Below are 20,303 nucleotides of genomic sequence, written 5' to 3' on the forward strand. Positions count from 1 at the left end.
TGTGAAAAAAATTGCCTTTATTGTTGAACCTTTTGATCTTTTATTTTGAAAAAAAAAAAAAAAAGATCACAAAAATTCTCTGCTCATGGATATCAAATTCGAAGTAGATCTTTATTTTGACTTAATAACTCATTATTCCAAGATATTTCGACTTATTGTGCTGTGTTGACTTATTATATTATGTGCCAAGATATTTATTTTAAGTTACTATCTGATAGATAATACTGACTTTACTATTTCAAGATATTATTTTTGACTGAACATCTGATTATTTCCACTCAATGTCTACAAAATAACAACATAATACGTTGAAATAACAAGATAATCGGTGCATCTTGAAATAACAGGTTACTAATTCACAATAATAAGTTACTATAACAAGATGATGATAATAACTTGAAATATTGACGTCCTGAAAGAAAGTTATACGTTTATAAATCCAAGTAAGATGATTTTCAGTTAAAATAACGACAATATCTTTAAATAATGAGAAAACGACTCGGAATCGTCTTGACGCGGTTCGAGTTGGAGGAATCAGCTTGGAGGAATACATGGCATCAGTGAACAGCTACGTCAGCAAGTGCACTGATGACATCACCGTATCCAAGAGCATCACTAGATGCTCCGACCAGAAGCCGTGGATGACTGCGGAGGTGCGTGCACTGCTGAGATCCCGAGACTCCGTCTTCAGAGCAGGTGACAAGGCAGCCCTAAGAACAGCGAGGGCCAAACTGTCCCGGGCCATCAGCGAGACAAAGCGTGCACACGCCCAGTAAATCCATGGACAGCGATGACACACGGTGCATGTGGCAGGGCATTCAGGCCATCAGCAACTACAGGACATGAGTAATTACAGGATAAAGCTTTTTTTTTTTTTTTGTACACGTCAACATTAGTTTATCGCCTTATGCACATTAAAGTAACTTCGACACTGATCCATTCAGTAAGCAATCATTCCAGTGCTAAAGCTGCATGCTACGCTGTCTGTAATGTAAATATAGGACACACTTCATGTTCGTGGCGAGCTTCTTTTACACATCCTCCCCAAGATAATTGGACGAAAGCTTGCGTGCATTTTTGCCAGATTGAACAAAGTTGCACTGTTAGCACGAATCTGCTGATGTGGAACAATACATATAAAGTATGTCCTGCTTGACTGATGACAGCTAATCACCCTTGTGCTTAAGAGGGAAATTTTTAAATCATACATATGATTTATGATGCTCTAGGCTGCTTCGCTCGAGTTTGGTCTCTGGCTGGTTTTCAGGCCGAGCATGGCCTTGTCCCCATGGCACGGTCCTAAAAGTCACGATAACCTTAATAAGAGGAGGATTCTCTGGATGTAAAACACATGGCATTCTTATTTTCTTTATCACCTTTATAGCATAGCCTAGTTTTATTGTATTGGATAGTTGCCACACATCTTTTTTTATTTATAGCATTCATAGCAATAAGGCATTTTGTTTGGTATGGTTTTCATTCCTATTCTTCGTAACCTCATTCACTAAAGATGGCATTTAAAATATAAACAAACGTTTGCCATCGACTTTAACTAACCATAGAACTAAATACAGAAGTCTAACTTATGTACTTATATAGGTCGATGCGCATGCAATCCAATTAAATGAATTCTTTTTATATATATAGTGCTTTAAAAAAATAAAATAAAGATGAAGGTCCCTAATGAAGAAGCCAGAGGAGACAGTTGGAAAACATGAGGAAAAAAAACATGAGGAAGTATGAGACGACATGAGGAAGAATCCTTGAGAGTCAAAAGGGACTCCATCCTCTACTGCGATTCTAAATCATTACAGTATACATGTATATTACATAAGTAAAAAGCTTCTCTAGTCTGATGAGAGCAAAATCGACCAAACATTTTGGCTTTGGCCAACACAGCACTGCTCATCACCCTGAGAACACAGTGAAGCATGGTGGTGGTAGTGTCACGTTCCGCGTTACCCATGGACTCACTGTTTTCTGCTATGATATGCAGATGACACAGTCAGAACTTGGCATCAAAAGCATGAATCCATTTACACAACCTGTCCTGTGTCAACAGTTTAGGCTGGTGGTGGTGGTATAATGGTGTGGGGAATCATTAACACCAACCGAGCATTGATTGAATGCTATCGAAGTGTTACTGCTGACCACAGGTGTCCCTTTTGTGGACACAATTCACCCCTTTTATAATGACTTTTTCCAGCATGATAATGCACATAATGTCACAAAGTCGTCTCATGAACATGACAATGAGTTCAGTGTACTTCAATGTCCATCCCCAGTCACCATGGTTAGGGTTAAATCTGATCGAACCAATAAAACAGAAGACATGCTGCGAAGAATTGAGGTTGTCCTGACAGCAAAGGAGTTATCCTGTTCAGTATTCGTATAGAGTTCCTAATAAAGTAGCCAGTAAGTGTGTATACAGTAGCACATTTACATCTTCTCCTCCGAAATAATTAGGAAAAGCCTGTTCTTCCCGTTCTTCTATTTTTAATAACAAAAAGGGATCATACATAATCCAGATCATGCATATTCCACGTTTGATCAAAGACCCAGACGCCATGAAAGGCACCTCGTGACCCAGTTATGCCTTTTGCAAACGACATCATATATATCACGTTAGATGTGCTTCAGTGAGGATACGGACGCGTAACGAGAGAAAAAGAAGGATAACGAAGAGAAGGCGTGAAGGGAAGAAATGTTGGACGGATGAAGGATTGCGTTTTGATTTTTCTCCTTGCCATGACCTTTTCATCTGTTTGTGGATGTGCATGTACAGTGAGTCAGGCCAACAGGAGCTGAAACGCTTCCAACATGCATTGTTCTTGCATTGAAAGGGAAATAACTGACCTTGAATGTGTCACTGTTGTTGCTTGCTTTTAACCGCGCAGTTTTACAGAGTTCAAAGGAGAACAGAGGTTAAATATGACCTGGTGGTGTGTGTGCGCATGTATGTGTGTGTGTGTGTGAGAGAGAGAGAGAGAGAGAGAGAGAGAGAGAGAGAGAGAGAGAGAGAGAGAGAGAGCTGAACAGTGCAGGTTTTGTTTGCTGAGCAGAAGGCTTTCTGTGTCACAAACACACACACACACACACACCCCTCCTTCAGATTCCACTTTATTTGATCTTCCAATGATTACGTTTGCCTTAAACTTCTCGTAACCTTTGGTCAGACTGTGAACTCTCGCCAGCGTACAGTACATGTTTGTCAGGCTTGAACTCACGATAACCTCTGGCTTTCTTTGATTGCAGAAACAAAAGGAGAACAGAAATTAAACAACTAGGGCTGAGCACGGGCCCGAGGTCAAGCTCTGGGATCTTGACAACCGTTCACTTTGTCCAAAGAGACAGACACCAAAAAAGCCACTGAAAATGTCAGCTTTGAAGTCCAGACCTGCAGTGGATTAGTAAAAAGAAGAAGAAAAAAAAATACAAAGAGCCACTGAGTCAGATGACAAAGCCTCGGTTCTCAGCTGTCTAACTCTGTTAAGTCTGTTGTTGTGCTCTGATTTTTTTTTTTTTTCTCCCCCACTTATATGACTTCAATATATAATGGTCAAATATGGTAGGATTGGGCCGTAACCACTGTACATGTAGATGCCTAATTCACTTAGCTAGCAAGAAATGTCCTCAACACATTCCACATGAAGTAATCAAAGAAACCCACATAAACGATTCAATTAACGATGTAGTTATCTTGCTAATGCAATATCCTCAGTAATGTAACGCGAGCAATAACTAGCTTAGCCAATAAGTTCTTTCCACATATGTCGTGCAATTGCTCTAGTAATGACCTCAAGAAGGATACATCTAAAATCAATCTGACCCTGGCAGAAACAACAACAGCAACAACAACAAGACTAGTTGGTTAGCTAGCGAGCTGAGATATCTCCATAAAAATGCCTAACTAGCATAGCTACAGTATCAAGATCATTCCCCAGATGTCAGTAAATTGTGTTAGAAATGACCTAAACCTATTCCACAAGAAGAAGCAGAAGTAAACACTTGAGCTACTTACGTTACTCAAGTAATATCTTCATTTTAAATATGACAACACTCATTAACAGCTAGCTGAGCAAATTACGCTCATTAGAAAAAATATGCAACTAGCTTAGCCAGTAAGTTCTTTCCCCAAATGTCATACACTTGCTTTAGTAATGACCCCAAGAATAAGAAATCTAAAATCAATCTGACCCTAGCAGAAACAAAGCAACAACAACAACAGTATTTTCATAAAGCTGCCTAACTAGCATAGCTAACAAGGTAATTTCCCATATGACTGTAAATTGCATTAGAAATGACTTAAACCCATTGCACAAGAAGAAGAAGAAGAAGAAGTAAACACTTGAGCTATTTAGTAACCTAGCTATCGTTCTTGCTTATGTAGTATCTTAATGTGACATCACTCATTAACCGCTAGCTAAGCTAATTAGGCTAATTAGTACAAATATAGCTTATCCATTAAGATCTTTCTCCAAATGTCATGCAATTACTTTTGTAATGAACTAAAACGTATTCCTCAGAAAGAGGAATCTAAAATTAATCTGGCAGAAAAAAAAAGTTTAAACCAGTTAATTAGCCGCCATGCGAGCTAATTTCATAAAGTGCCTAACTAGCATAGCCAGCAGGGTGTTTCCTCGGATGTCATTAAATTGCTCTAGCACTGCCTTAAACCCATTCCAGGAGAAGAAGCATTTTAAAATGCTAATCTTACCCTGGCAGAAAAATAACAAAGCAGTTAGTATCTTGCTAAAGTAATATGCTAATTAATGTGATGTAGCTAATTCAATGCTAGATAAGATAAGTAAGCACCACACTTATTAAATGCCTAACTAGCTTAGCTAGCAATATGTTATATGGATATCGATTTGCCTATGAAATACCTTCATTCCTCAAGAAAAAGAAAGCTATAATTAATCTTATTGAGCCATTAAAAAAAAAAGCCATAAACCAGTGATAGCCTAATTAACGTAGCACGTCACTAGCTTAGATAGTAAGATCTTTTCCCACGTCATTAAAAATGCTACGTAAATGATGTAAAATACATTGTACAAGAAGTAGTAAGTAGTTAGCCACCTAGCTAGCTCGTTTACAGTACATTAGCCTAATCAATGCATCTTAGCATATTAAAACCTAGTCAGATTAATTAAGCATTTTAATTGGAAAAACTAAGTCTACATACCTTAGCTAGCCCTAAAAATACCGCAAAGCACATTCCTCAAGAAGAAGAAGGCTAAAGTTGATCTTGCCCTGACAGAAAAACACACATTTTTCAGTTAGTGAGTGTATTTAATGTAATGTAGCCTATTAATTACTAGTAAAGCTAATTTGCCATTTTGGTGTTTCCCCAAGGAGCATTAAAAATACATAAGAAATGTCCTAAAACACATTTTACAAGAGGAAAGCTAGTTATGCTAGCCCAGTAGTACAGTACACCAGAAGTACACCTAAGAATCCAGTTAGACAGCTACCTAGCTAGTCTGCTAATGTAGTAGCCTTATTTCATATAGCTATATTATTATGTAACATAGCATAATTAAATATTTAGATAATCCCATGTGATTATTTTCCATTTCATTGATTGTGTTCATCTTTCACTGGTTATTTTCCCTGCTGAAAAAAAAACACATTAGAAACCCTTACGGAATGTGTAATGGTTTAATGGTTAGAATGAGAACTGTATCGGTTTTAATGTAAACTGTAATGGTCCATGATGGCCTCTACTGGTAATCACCAGTAATGGTAATGTTTTTAATGGTTCGCTGATGGATTGTAATGGTATTTGTAGTGGAAACCATTAGAATTTCTGTGATGGTTTCTATTGTTGTTGTTTTTTTTTCAGCAGGGTTATCAAATATGTTGCATCAGATATCATCTAGCCACCCAGGAACGATCCATACAGGACGGTATATACATATTGTTTCTTTTGTTTTTAGGGAACGCATCTCATTGCATTCCCTTTTACATCTAGTCTCATAGGCCAGAAAGCAAATACACCGTTATACACATAAACCTTTATTTTAAATCAAATCGAAAATCAAATTAGTTGTGTAAAAACCAGAGAATCGTGTTCATTAGGTTTAAAAGGTCTTTCTAAACTCCCACAGCTACACTTTTACTTGAAGGGAGGTGGAATGAGTCATACTCAGCCCATCCTTAAAGATTAGAGCAGTTCACTGTTATGACCCAGGACACTGAAGACATGAGGGAGGTCATAACTGACTGGATGGAGAAATGTCAAGCTGAACTCTGGGAAAAGTCTTCCAACAGAACACACACACACACACACACACACACACACACACACACACACACACACACACACACACACAAATGTCTGCATTCATCAGCGTGAATCAGGCCTGTTGCTCAGTCTACACTCTGAGAACTCTGCCAAGACATTCTCCTACTAACCTTATTGTGTTTCTCTGTCTCATTCGGACTCCAGGAGTGCGTGCGGTCTGTGAGTGTGACTCACAGACGCCTCATTTAACAGTTACACGCTCTTTTAAATTTGGAAATTCCCAATATAGTCACTAAACTACCTGGACTTGCCACAACAGTAAATAGAATACTACAACTATACTACTACTAATACTAGAGAATACTGCCCAGCCTGAATATTGCACACAGTGTCTATTCTTCACTCGCACTCTGCACTCTGAAAGCTACCTCAGCCTATTAGTGGTGTTATAAATACTCCTTTACGCTGCACATCTAAAGTTAGTTCATTACGGTTATAAAAATACTATAATGCTCAATCCGTACAGGATTTCACTGAAGGTTTTTTTTTTGTGATTGTTGCAGCCAAAAATGCTTGATTTTCCTGTGTTTTTTATTTTTTACATTTTTTAAAAATGATTATTATTTTACAAATTTGCGATGCGACTTGATTTCTTGATGCGTTCAATCCCGTGATTGCAAAATCGCCAAATCCTGGAGGGACTGAATACTGCTGCTTATAGCTAGTTGTACATTGTTTACACTGTTTGCATCGCCACACTCTATTTGTGTTTATACTTATAAACCAACTCTCATCATTGTTGACGACTGTATTACACAGCAGTAAGGAAGGACGTTGCCATTCTTGATTCTGATTGGCCGGAAGGTGTTGATTAATTTTCTATAACAGCACCTCTGACTGTAGTACCACATGCAAGGCAAATCACAGCTTTATATTAACGCTCTTGTCATAGTGTTACCGTTTCTATAGTAACAACGTACGAGACATTGTATGATCGTACTTCCCGTCATCTAAATTGTAAATTAAATGGATTAAAAACTGTTATTGACTACAGAAAAAAAAAAAAACATCATGCAGAGAAGTTTTCTGTTAGGAGATGTTTATATAACATTTATGGAAGGAGTCTCCAGTGTCGGTGCCTCCAGTCAGTTTTCCAGTGCTTTCTTGTGCTTTGGACTTTTTTTTATGTCTTATTAACCTTAAGAGAAAGTCATGGAACGGCTTTAAATTGTTTTGCGGACATTAAATGTAACTATAAACGGATATAAAGTATCACTAATTAATGAAAAATGCTGTGGTATAAAGGGAAATAAAACAAATGTAGCATGCCGCTATAGGAAAACGATCAACTTCGGGGTGCTCTGAGTCATTACTGGCTGCAGTACAAAGTGATTTATTCTTTACGTCAGACACGATTGTTCATTTTCGAATAAAATTCATAGTGTACGAAAGGCCTTCGTCACCACCATCAACAAAACACCAACTGAGGGAATGTCTTTTGGGAAAATAGTTCATTTCACTTTTAGAACCTGTCGAAAATTACTGTACATTGAAGCTTGTCTAAGACATGTTGGATTTTCCTTTACTTTGTCACCCGTGTGTGGTTTATTGATAACATGGCGCCACCATGTGTTAGACAGAGGTATTGCAGTACAGTGAACGTGAAACGTTTTATAGCACAAAGTGATCCTTGATCCCAAACAACTTCCAGCTCCCTACATAAGTGCACTAAACAGCCTATAACTAGTGAATCATATTAGATACACCCTGTGCAGTGGACTACATTTTGACCCAGTAAAACAGGTGAGGAGTAGGAGCTACAATATCGCACATTGAACAGTAAGCAGTAGGCTGTTGTGATTATTACAGAGAGAGCAGAGCAGCAGTGAAACTCCAACTCTGTCTCTTCTTACTGCAGGTTGGTCTGGTAATGTTTCTCTTCCGTTCAAACCGGAGATCAGTCACTTCATTTTTCCGAGGCACCGTGTAGTGTTCGTGTAGTGTTCATGTAGTGTTCATATTACAGGTTGTTGTACAGCTACACTTAGTGCTGAGTCAGCGCTGCTATCAACATGGCGGCTCTGATACATGAGAGTGTGAAGGTGAGTTCTGCCCCAGTCTGAGTGTGTGATTTACATCTTAAAGTCTTTTACATTCTTTATTTTCTTTATCTGGTCTCTTTCTTTCTTTCTTTCTTTCTTTCTTTCTTTCTTTCTTTCTTTCTTTTGCACTCTGGGAAGTGAGAAAGCTTGTATTGTTTTTCTTTTCTTTCTTTCTTTCTCTCTTTCTTTCTTTCTTTCTTTCTTTCTTTTGCACTCTGGGAAGTGAGAAAGCTTGTATTGTTTTTCTTTTCTTTCTCTCTCTCTCTCTTTCTTTCTTTCTTTCTTTTGCACCCTAGGCAGTGAGAAAGCTTGTGTTGTTTTTCTTTCTTTCTTTCTTTCTTTCTTTCTTTCTTTCTTTCTTTTGCACTCTGGGAAGTGAGAAAGCTTGTATTGTTTTTCTTTTCTTTCTCTCTCTCTCTCTTTCTTTCTTTCTCTCTTTCTTTCTTTCTTTCTTTTGCACTCTGGGAAGTGAGAAAGCTTGTATTGTTTTTCTTTTCTTTCTCTCTCTCTTTCTTTCTTTCTTTCTTTCTTTCTTTCTTTTGCACTCTGGGAAGTGAGAAAGCTTGTATTGTTTTTCTTTTCTTTCTTTCTTTCTCTCTTTCTTTCTTTCTTTCTTTCTTTCTTTCTTTCTTTCTTTCTTTTGCACTCTGGGAAGTGAGAAAGCTTGTATTGTTTTTCTTTTCTTTCTCTCTCTCTCTCTTTCTTTCTTTCTTTCTTTCTTTTGCACTCTGGGAAGTGAGAAAGCTTGTATTGTTTTTCTTTTCTTTCTTTCTTTCTCTCTTTCTTTCTTTCTTTCTTTCTTTCTTTCTTTCTTTTGCACTCTGGGAAGTGAGAAAGCTTGTATTGTTTTTCTTTTCTTTCTCTCTCTCTCTCTTTCTTTCTTTCTTTCTTTTGCACCCTGGGCAGTGAGAAAGCTTGTGTTGTTTTTCTTTCTTTCTTTCTTTCTTTCTTTCTTTCTTTCTTTCTTTCTTTCTTTCTTTCTTTTGCACTCTGGGAAGTGAGAAAGCTTGTACTGTTTTTCTTTCTTTCTTTCTTTCTTTCTTTTGTACTCTTGGGAGTGAGAAAGCTTGTATTGTTTTTCTTTCTTTTGTTTCTTTCTTTCTTCTTCACTCTGGGAAGTGAGAAAGCTTGTATTGTTTTTCCTTTCTTTCTTTCTTTCTTTCTTTCTTTCTTTCTTTCTTTTGCACTCTGGGAAGTGAGAAAGCTTGTATTGTTTTTCTTTATTTATTTCTTTTTCACCCTGGGCAGTGAGAAAGCTTGTATTGTTTTTCTTTTCTTTCTCTCTTTCTCTCTTTCTCTCTTTCTTTCTTTCTTTCTTTCTTTCTTTCTTTCTTTCTTTCTTTTGCACCCTGGGAAGTGAGAAAGCTTGTATTGTTTTTCTTTTCTTTCTTTCTTTTGCACCCTGGGCAGTGAGAAAGCTTGTGTTGTTTTTCTTTCTTTCTTTCTTTCTTTCTTTTGCACTCTGGGAAGTGAGAATGCTTGTACTGTTTTTCTTTCTTTCTTTCTTTTGTACTCTTGGGAGTGAGAAAGCTTGTGTTGTTTTTCTTTCTTTCTCTTGTTTCTTTCTTTCTTCTTCACTCTGGGAAGTGAGAAAGCTTGTATTGTTTTTCTTTTCTTTCTTTCTTTCTTTTGTTTCTTTCTTTCTTCTGCACTCTGGGAATTGAGAACGTCTGTATAGTTTTTATTTCTTTCGTGATGTGAGAGTGCTTGTATTGTTTTTCTTTCTTTCTTTCTTTCTTTCTTTCTTTCTTTCTTTCTTTCGTTCTTTCTTCTGCACACTGGGAAGTGAGAACGCCTGTATCGTTTTTCTTTCTTTCTTTCTTTCTTTCTTTCTTTCTTTCTTTCTTTTGTTTCGTTCTTTCTTCTGCACACTGGGAAGTGAGAACGTCTGTATGGTTTTTATTTCTTTCGTGATGTGAGAGTGCTTGTATTGTTTTTCTTTCTTTCTTTCTTTCTTTCTTTCTGTCTTTCTTTCTGTCTTTCTTTCTTTCTTCCTGCACCACATTTTAGGTTTTCTAATGAACTAAAACAGATCGTAGTTATAATCCTGATGAATAAAGCACAGAGTAAACCCCTCAGTTTGAATGAACATGGCCTTTTTTTCTGCGTAGTCATTGAGGTGTTTTGTGTGTCTGTAGAGTTATTACAGCTCTCTGGAGTCGTCGGATGCTTTGCAGACGAGTGCTGCTTGTTCTGCTTTCTCCCGGCCGCTGCCTCGGAGCGTACAACAAGCCCTCAAACACATCCATCCAGAGGTCTGCAAAAGGTGCGGAACATATGAAGTTTTTTTTTATATATATATCTCTTATATTCCACTGGAATTAACTGGCTATTAAATTATTTATTAATCAAACATCTGGAATGTCCACAAAACAAGTTAGTTCCTATCCAGCATCTGTTCTGAAGGCTCATGATTCGTCACTGGTGTAGGTTCTTCGGCTGTGGTCTGGTGGCTCCGGAGAAGCTGAAAGGATGTTGGGTTCTGGATTTGGGAAGCGGTTCGGGTCGGGACTGCTACGTCCTCAGCAAACTGGTGGGAGAAGATGGACGTGTCACTGGCATTGACATGACTGAGGATCTGGTACTGTACAAATGGCATTGCCAAGCTATAGATGACTTTTATAATAAATAATATAGAGAAAATGAGCAGAAAGCACATATGCAGTGAAATACAAACGATCCATCATACAGCGTTGCACAATAATCATCATCAAGCTCAGAACTGTTATTACAGCAGCAATGAGCACACTCTTGTCTGTATTTATCATAGTTATGGATTTTCATTTTTGTGAAGTTATGAAGGACATTTTTGGATCAATGTGGCATTTGCATACAAATAAATAAATAAATAAATAAATAAATAATAATAACAATAAGGGGGCGGGTGTTGTAATAAGGTGGCTTTCATATCAATCAAAAACATTATCATAATGGAGTTTCCAATACACTAAGCCAATTGGAGAGTAGTCGACCTATACTTAACAGCTTAGAGCAGAAGTTTGTACTCCCCATCAATTCTTGGTGGGCAAATCCAGAAATACAGCGAAAATCATCAGAAAATGGTTTAAAACAGATAGCATGATTTAACAAATAATACAACGATGAAACAAATGTGTTTTAAAAAGAGATCAGACATTTAAGGTTAAAAAAAAGGACTTTATTACTCACAGTTTAATCATCTTTCTTGTCCTGTCTTCTTGCCAAAACGTCCCCATGATAACCCCATTGACTTGGCCCTCAGAACTGGTGAGTATATGAGTGAATACGGAAATGCACATGTTCTTCTAATTTTGCTTTTTTTTTTTTTTTTTTTTTTTTTTTAAGATACAAGCATCAAGGAAGTACATCGGATACCACCAGGAGCGTTTTGGCTATGCCAAGCCGAACACTGAGTTTGTTCATGGATATATGGAGAGGCTCAGTGATGCCGGGATACCGGACAACTCTCTGGACGTAGTCATGTATGTAATCTGATTCATGTTCAGCTCTGGTGTTTATTGAGCATCAACATCAGATGTTAATTTTCTGATCAGACCTTCATGAGGGTGTGGAACAGAAACAAACAGGTCTAGAAGAAAACTGTGCTGTTTTGTAGATTTCAAACATATGTGTGAATTTACTTTGGCTGTGACCAAACTGCATTGATCAGACCTGGTTTTATAACTGAATTGATCAGACTTGTTTACTGATTTATAACTGAATTGATCAGACCTGTTTACTGATTTATTACTGAATTGATCAGACCTGTTTATTGATTTATACTGAATTGATCAGACCTGTTTACAGATTTATTACTGAATTGATCAGACCTGTTTACTGATTTATAACTGAATTGATCAGACCTGTTTACAGATTTATTACTGAATTGATCAGACCTGTTTACAGATTTATACTGAATTGATCAGACCTGTTTACAGATTTATACTGAATTGATCAGACCTGTTTACAGATTTATTACTGAATTGATCAGACCTGTTTATTGATTTATAACTGAATTGATCAGACCTGTTTACTGATTTATAACTGAATTGATCAGACCTGTTTACAGATTTATACTGAATTGATCAGACCTGTTTACTGATTTATACTGAATTGATCAGACCTGTTTACTGATTTATAACTGAATTGATCAGACCTGTTTACAGATTTATACTGAATTGATCAGACCTGTTTACAGATTTATACTGAATTGATCAGACCTGTTTACAGATTTATAACTGAATTGATCAGACCTGTTTACTGATTTATAACTGAATTGATCAGACCTGTTTACAGATTTATACTGAATTGATCAGACCTGTTTACTGATTTATAACTGAATTGATCAGACCTGTTTACAGATTTATACTGAATTGATCAGACCTGTTTACAGATTTATACTGAATTGATCAGACCTGTTTACTGATTTATAACTGAATTGATCAGACCTGTTTACAGATTTATACTGAATTGATCAGACCTGTTTACAGATTTATAACTGAATTGATCAGACCTGTTTACTGATTTATAACTGAATTGATCAGACCTGTTTACTGATTTATAACTGAATTGATCAGACCTGTTTACTGATTTATAACTGAATTGATCAGACCTGTTTACAGATTTATACTGAATTGATCAGACCTGTTTACAGATTTATACTGAATTGATCAGACCTGTTTACTGATTTATTACTGAATTGATCAGACCTGTTTACTGATTTATAACTGAATTGATCAGACCTGTTTACAGATTTATACTGAGTTGATCAGACCTGTTTACTGATTTATAACTGAATTGATCAGACCTGTTTACAGATTTATACTGAATTGATCAGACCTGTTTACTGATTTATAACTGAATTGATCAGACCTGTTTACAGATTTATACTGAATTGATCAGACCTGTTTACAGATTTATAACTGAATTGATCAGACCTGTTTACTGATTTATAACTGAATTGATCAGACCTGTTTACTGATTTATAACTGAATTGATCAGACCTGTTTACAGATTTATACTGAGTTGATCAGACCTGTTTACAGATTTATACTGAATTGATCAGACCTGTTTACTGATTTATACTGAATTGATCAGACCTGTTTACTGATTTATACTGAATTGATCAGACCTGTTTACTGATTTATAACTGAATTGATCAGACCTGTTTACAGATTTATACTGAATTGATCAGACCTGTTTACAGATTTATACTGAATTGATCAGACCTGTTTACAGATTTATACTGAGTTGATCAGACCTGTTTACAGATTTATACTGAGTTGATCAGACCTGTTTACAGATTTATACTGAATTGATCAGACCTGTTTACAGATTTATACTGAAACACGCCTCCTCTGTGCAGATCGAACTGTGTGATTTGTCTTTGTCCAGACAAGAGGGCCGTTCTAAGTGAAGCTTACAAAGTACTCAAGGTAAAGTCTTTCCTCTCCGATGCTTCGGCTCCTCTTTTTTCTTTCTTTCCCCCTGGTTATGTTTTATTTCTGGTAGATATTTGATTTCTCTTTAATCTATAGGCCGGGGGTGAACTTTACTTCAGTGATATGTATGCGAGCGAGGTGGTCCCCGAGACGTTCAAACTGGATCCAGTGCTTTGGGGTAGAACCTTCTCCTCTCAATCGAAAAAAAGAAAAAGATTTGCTTTTCATTAAGTGCGACTGTTGAAATTGAATAAGGTTTGAATTGTTTCCCGTCTGTTTTTTTCCACCTAATATTACGTATAATTACGTCCTTCTGCCCTAAGCACGCGGACGATTAAATGAATACAGGCGATCTCACTTTTTAGAATTGTTATACTCTCATAACAGCAGCGTGAATAACACACAGATTTGCTGAAGAGAAACTTGGTGCTTATTAATAATTGCACCCTTAGAGAAATCATTTGGGTGTTAAATAAATTCAAAACGAATAAATAAAAAATGTGCTCGGTGTGTAACATATCGAGGTGATGGATATTCTGTATTTAAGAACATATGACAAGTCCACTTCACATATTCATCAGGTGGATAATATACAGTATGTATGGTTTCATTTTCCCTCAGAACTTTTCATATAAGGTCTCGTATGAGCTTACAGACGATCACGTTGTCCTAGGTTACATATTCAACCTTTCCATCACATTCCCCTTTTCCTTTCTGGTGAAGAAGCTTTTGGAAGATTATGCTGTGTGTGTACACCGAATACTTTTCTGTGGCAGGTGAAGGAATGGGCGGCGCCCTCTACTGGCATGATTTCATCTCCATCATGAAGGAACTGGGCTTCAGCACGCCTCGTCTGGTCGCAGCTAGTCGTATTGAAGTACACAACCCAGAGCTCCGAACGAAAGCAGGTCGAGCTCCGTGATTGGTCAGGGTTGTTCTCGTAAACTACCCAGAAACTTGTATCGACGTCATGACAAACCAAAGACAAATCAAAGAAGTGAATATTTCTGATATTTCTGGGTATTCAGAGTTGAGTTATGCGCGCATACTACCTAAATTGGTTTTCTACGGCGCCCCCAAGGGGACGCGGAAGGAAAATTTATATTTCAATACTTTTGTGTTTGCAAAACGTTTGCATTCCCGAGAAATTTTGCGTCCTCTCCCAATGTTTTTTGTTCTCTCGCAATGATGTTTGAGCTAACCAAGCTGATAATAAAACTCTATGAACCGCTACATTGTGAGCGTGTTATACCTGACCCACTGCCTAGCTGTAGCCAGAAATTAAACCGGAAGTACTCGTCGTACGCACTCGGCGATGGCAGGACGCAAAATTTTTGTGAGAAAATGCCAAGAAAAATATATTTTTTTTAATTGTGAGCAAACGTGAAATTTATCTGGGGAACGCAATAGTTTTGCGAGCGAACGCAAAAAAAAAAAAAAAAAAAAAAATTAAATATCAATTTTTCCTTCCATCTCGTATTTTTTTTCCATCACCATGTCCCTTGAGGGGCGCTGTAGTCTCCAGACCTCACACGTCTGTGTAGAAACCGAATCCGGCACTATGTTTCCGAGATGTTCTTGTAAGTTTTATTTTATAACCGTGTTCAATTTAAATCATTTTAAATGCTGTGCTACAGATAGAAATTTTTTTTTTTTTTGTATTGTTTTTTCTCTCCATGAAATGCTTTGATTGATAATAAATGTAAATTTACGGGATTCACGCTTGTCGTTGTGATTTGTTTGGATATTGTTCCATCTTAATTTTGAACAAGCGTAACTCCTTTTTCCTTTCCGAAATCGATAGGTTTTTATACCGTATACGCTCTCGTATTTCCGATTAAAAGCTTTATTTAATCATGAACCATTGTTTGTTTCTTCTCCAACCGGAACACGTCTCTTGTAATACCTTTTACATCTTTGTTTTTTTCCTTAGGTGATATTAAATATGCCTCAGGGACCTACCGTGCCTTTAAATTGCCCCAACAGTCCATTCAAACCAAAGCACTGGTCACGTACAAGGGGACGGTTCCGGACTGTGCCGAGTATTTTGAGCTGGATGCCTCGAGCTCCTTTAAGGTATTTTACACGTACGTGTGTGTTTGTATGTGTGCATGTCACTTTCAGTATAAGAATCGGGTTTTATCAACTGTATTACTGTGTTATTCCGATGTTGATCATGACACCCAGGTATTTGTGTATTCCTACTGTATTATTTGTTTTGGGCTTTAAAGAGTAAAAGTATAGGAGATGCGGATAAATTTATGAATAGTTTAGTAAGTACAGCATACTGTATATGAGGAAACAGGAAGCGACCTAGAACAGATCCTTGTGGCACGTCCGTGTGAAAATTCCTCGTTTACACGTACAAAGTGAAAACATTGCAGGGAAAATAAACCAAAACTGACTATCGCTTATTTCCTGTACTGTACGTGCATGAGAACAGGACTAATAGACGGTATGTACCGAATAAACCACTTTGGGGCATGCTGTTATTGGAAAATCATCACAAAGCGATTAAAAGCAGCGTTACCGTTCCCACAACACGTTTGAGCAGTTTACAAATGTTTTATTGGTCTTACGCCACAGCAACTTGCCAACAATGATAAATTTTTTCTTTATTAAAGAAAGACACATCACATGTTTTATTCGTTTCTAGTTATGTTTAATGTTGTGGAACGTCCACATAACAAGTTAGTTCCTGTTATCACTTACTGTACATGTTATAGCAGCTAGAAACGCGTTCCCTCACCAGCCTCCATATGGAGCTCGCGGCTGAAAAACCACAAAGCACAAGTCCTCGGCCCTGAAGACATTCTGGTGTTTATAACTGTAAAAAGATGTGAAGTTACACTTTTAGCCCTGACTGGTACAAATAAGCCAGACCATCTACCCTCACTCAGTTTCTCTCAGCGGCGAGCGCGTGTTCAGCTTCACCGCTGTGCTGCTGTTTCTGTTTCCACGCAGGTAAATGTGCCCGTGGAGGTGGACGCAGAGACGGCAGCTATCCTCCGGCACACACGTTTCTCGCCAGACTTCATCGTCCAGACGAAAGACGAGCGTGATCCTAGCCTCGGTTCCGCTCGGCAGGTAAAACACACATCGGCATATTTTATTACCTCAGGTGGACAAGGTCAAAATGTCCTCAAAACGTTGCTCTTACAATGGATGCTCTTATAAAACGACAGACCAACATGATTTCGTGGAGAATGTCATGGGATTATGTAGCGCTGTCGATGATTTTGATAATCGCTTCCTTCGGTTAAAAATTGCGTAGTCGATATCATCTTACGTCCGGACAATTGTCTGTACAAGTAGGTTTTAACGTTTGTTTGTTTTTTCCCCGAGATAAACGTTACATGCGAGTGCTCTATAAATGCACTTCGTTATAGTTTTGTTGCTGAAAAATTGTATTTTTGTAATGTTTTTTTTTTTTTTTTAAAATAGCAAATTCCCAATCTCGGTTTATTAAATAATTAAATATTAACTTATGAAATAAATCTTTAATAAATAATTCGACTGGTTTGTTATCGTTACCGATGGTTAAGTTAAAAGCATCCGTTAACGAAAACTAGATGTAGGATTTTTAGCGTTGAAACGTCATAAAAACATGAGCTTTTTCATAATAATAATAATAATAATAATAATAATAATAATAACAGCAGCGTATACTTATACTTAACGTCAGAGGGGGTTAGAGTTTCAAAATGACTTACTCTGGAAAAAGTGCCATTACTAAGATAAAAATACTCAAGTAAAAATTTACTTATCTACTTGAGTAAGAGCAAGAAAATATCTAGTTAAAAAAACCCCCAAAAAACTAAAGTAGAGAGATAGTAGTAGTAGTAGTAGTAGTAGTAGTAGTAGTAGTAGTTAAGGCCAATTTATACTTCTGTGTTAAGGCGTGTTGGTGCGGCGACGCAGAGAGGGGGATCATGATTAAGTATGGCAACCAGAGAAGCAGAGACATGCTAGCGTGCAGTCCTCCAGCATGCTAGCTACAAGTCTTGTATGCGTCAGGGCTAAGCATCAGGCGAAAGCTGATTGGTTGGTGAGGAGGTGTGTGGGATTGCATATACGGAAACAGTTTGAAACCTTCAATTTGATTGAATCCGATTCAGATTTGTTTAAATCAGAGTTATAAAATGCTAAACAATAAAGTGTAAACGATAAAAGATTTTCCCCTTGTCACATCCAGACCGTTTTCACATTCCGTCTTTCATAGACAAGTTTGTTCTCCAAAACTGCTTCCTGAAAGTGTAGTCCGTTTAAAAAAGTGTATTTAGCCAGTACAGCTAGCTTCCACTGCTAATCTGCTAATAAGCCTGGCATATAATGTACATCAAACAACCACGTTTTTGTATGTTCTTATTTTACGAAAAGAGTGAGATTCGTTTGAAATGCATTTTAAAGACGGATAAATCATTCACTGTAGTAAGGTGCGTGCTGTGGGCTACACGTTTTTCGTCTGAACTGAACAGTAGATGGACGCTACACCCCCACAAACAGTACACAATTGTAAATCTACCTGAAAGGCACAAAACACTCTGAGTTCCAACTCAGAAAAATGGCGGCTCTTGAGAACGTCCCACTTTTCGAGTGCATTTAAATGGATTTTTCCTACTCGGAGATCGGAAACGTCCCGTCCGCGTTCCCATATTGGCACTACTGACGGATCATCGGCAACTCTTATACAGTCCATACAGGATTTTGTGATTTTTTTGTGTCAAAACAGAGCCATCAACGAACAGACACAATAAACCAGCTTTGAGAATTTGATGACAGGAATCTATAAGCATTGCTTCAGTTATACAGTACCACTATACAGGCAGAGGAAATGATTCTCCGTTGATGTTTTTATCTCAGGAATACAGTCCGAAAGAAAAGAAACATCGAGGTTTTCACCAGATTGTGAGGGAATGTAGATTTGGGTATCGTCAGCATAGAAGTGATGACGGAGGCCGAGCGATGGCGGCGGATGCCCGAGTGCAGATGAATGAATATTGAATCGTAAAGGGCCTAATACTGATCCCTGAGGAACACCAGTGAGCACAGAGCTAGTGTCAGACCTGTAACCATGCGCAGAAATAAACCGGGAACGGTCAGTAAAACAGGATTTAAACCAGTTTAAAACCACACCAAAAACTCTTTCAAGGCAGGTAAGTAAAAGACCATGATCACCAGTACAGATCAGCTATTATATTATATCGTGAGAAATATTAATATTTGACTTAATTGTGATCGAATAATAGTGATAATGTAAACAGCCTACCGTTCTTTGTAGTACTGCCACCTGAGCCCGTTCCTGCTGGCAGACAGACTGGGATCCTGTGTGAAGCAGTGCTCTAAGACGGGCGTCGCGGCCGGAAGCCGTGAGTAATGAGGGAAAGCGCATCGTGTTTGTTCACAGTGGGATTAAAGGCTCTACATCGAACAGAAACACATTGGATTCCAAAGTACAAAACTGAAGCCTTTGTATGTTTTTTTTTTTTGTTTGTTTTGTTTCGTTTTGTTTTTTTCGTTGTGATATTTGACTGCAAATGATTTTTGTATATTAGAATGACGTCGCAATAGGAAAAGTGGTTAATGTTAATACTCAATAATGGTCTAGAATAGTACATAAGTATTCGAGATACGACACCGGTTTATTCAGTTGAGGTAGACGGATGGGGGATATGTGTCCGTTTTTGTCGAAGTCGTATGTGAATGATGAGCATAGGGATAGTGGAAAAAAAAACAAAAACAAAACTAAAACAGCATGCGCATGCTTCATTTAAATGTGGCTTTGATTGAATGCGATGCCCAGTAACTTTCAAAATATATATACATTTAAATATGTATAATAACTTTCAATATATGAAAATATATAAATGAAAGAAAGGTGATTGACTCCATTTGTAAATCAAAGGACAGCACGTGGGGTCGTGACCCTAGTTTGGGAATCCCTGATCTAATAGGAGTGTAGTATATGGCTAATATGTTGCTGCGTGAATAATCTTAGTTGTAATTATTGCATTAATATTCATCGCTGTAAATTGGGTCCAAGTTAACAAAATTCAAGTAAAGAAAAACATTATTCAGCAAGTGCTGCTGTTATTCAAATAGCACTTGATCCAGTACAATGTTGTTGTTGTTGTTGTTGTTGTTGTTTAGAAGCAGGTTTTTTAATAAAAGGAGCAGGATGTGAAATTCTGTATGGCGCAGTGTTAAAATAAAAACAGTCCATGTGTGGTTATTAAACATGTTATGGTATTCTTGAATTGTTAAATGATCTTACACTGTAAAAAAAAACAAAAACAAATAAACAACAACAACAAAGTCACTGTAAATCTTACACTACGTTGTCTTACACTACAAGAATTGACAGTAAACAAAAATAAAACATATTAAAAGTGAAGTACAGGACACGACTCAGCTGAAGTTTAAGGGTCTCCTGCAACAATTGTAAGTTTTTCTTTTTCTTCTTCTTCTTCTTCTTCTTCTTTTTTTAATTTTTTTTTTTTTTTTTTTTTTTAAATCATCAGCTGAATGAGGAAA

At 37.3% G+C, this 20,303-nt stretch overlaps 1 protein-coding gene across 6 annotated transcripts; it reads left to right on the forward strand.

The window, feature by feature from the left end:
- Positions 1 to 7,918: 7,918 nt before the first annotated feature.
- On the forward strand, positions 7,919 to 20,088 carry zgc:153372 (uncharacterized protein LOC767695 homolog). Of its 6 annotated transcripts, XR_008398232.1 has the most exons (13): positions 7,933 to 8,050; positions 8,117 to 8,165; positions 8,274 to 8,349; positions 10,488 to 10,615; positions 10,780 to 10,930; positions 11,674 to 11,810; positions 13,694 to 13,763; positions 13,866 to 13,947; positions 14,546 to 14,677; positions 15,703 to 15,845; positions 16,734 to 16,856; positions 18,633 to 18,925; positions 19,051 to 20,088. XR_008398232.1 is itself a non-coding variant. In XM_047161379.2 (11 exons), the coding sequence occupies exons 2-11, from the start codon at positions 8,320 to 8,322 to the stop codon at positions 19,144 to 19,146; spliced, it is 1,092 nt and encodes a 363-aa protein (XP_047017335.1). In that variant the 5' UTR covers positions 7,920 to 8,050; positions 8,166 to 8,319; the 3' UTR covers positions 19,147 to 20,088. The 6 variants fall into 6 exon arrangements, 1 of the variants encoding a protein (XP_047017335.1); XR_001815310.3 differs by lacking the exon at positions 8,117 to 8,165 and having other exon boundaries at positions 7,919 to 8,050; XR_001815306.3 differs by lacking the exon at positions 8,117 to 8,165 and having other exon boundaries at positions 7,920 to 8,050; positions 8,166 to 8,349.
- The last annotated feature ends 215 nt before the right edge of the window (positions 20,089 to 20,303 follow it).

This window comes from Ictalurus punctatus, chromosome 17 (genome assembly GCF_001660625.3).
Source record: "Ictalurus punctatus breed USDA103 chromosome 17, Coco_2.0, whole genome shotgun sequence".
NCBI classification, from domain to species: Eukaryota; Metazoa; Chordata; class Actinopteri; order Siluriformes; family Ictaluridae; genus Ictalurus; species Ictalurus punctatus.

Coding starts and splice junctions, on each gene's coding strand:
- zgc:153372 (XM_047161379.2), top strand. CDS start 8,320: ATGGCGGCTCTGATACATGAGAGTGTGAAG. Junction 8,350..10,487: donor TGATACATGAGAGTGTGAAG/GTGAGTTCTGCC, acceptor GTGTGTCTGTAG/AGTTATTACAGCTCTCTGGA. Junction 13,764..13,865: donor AAGCTTACAAAGTACTCAAG/GTAAAGTCTTTC, acceptor TTTAATCTATAG/GCCGGGGGTGAACTTTACTT.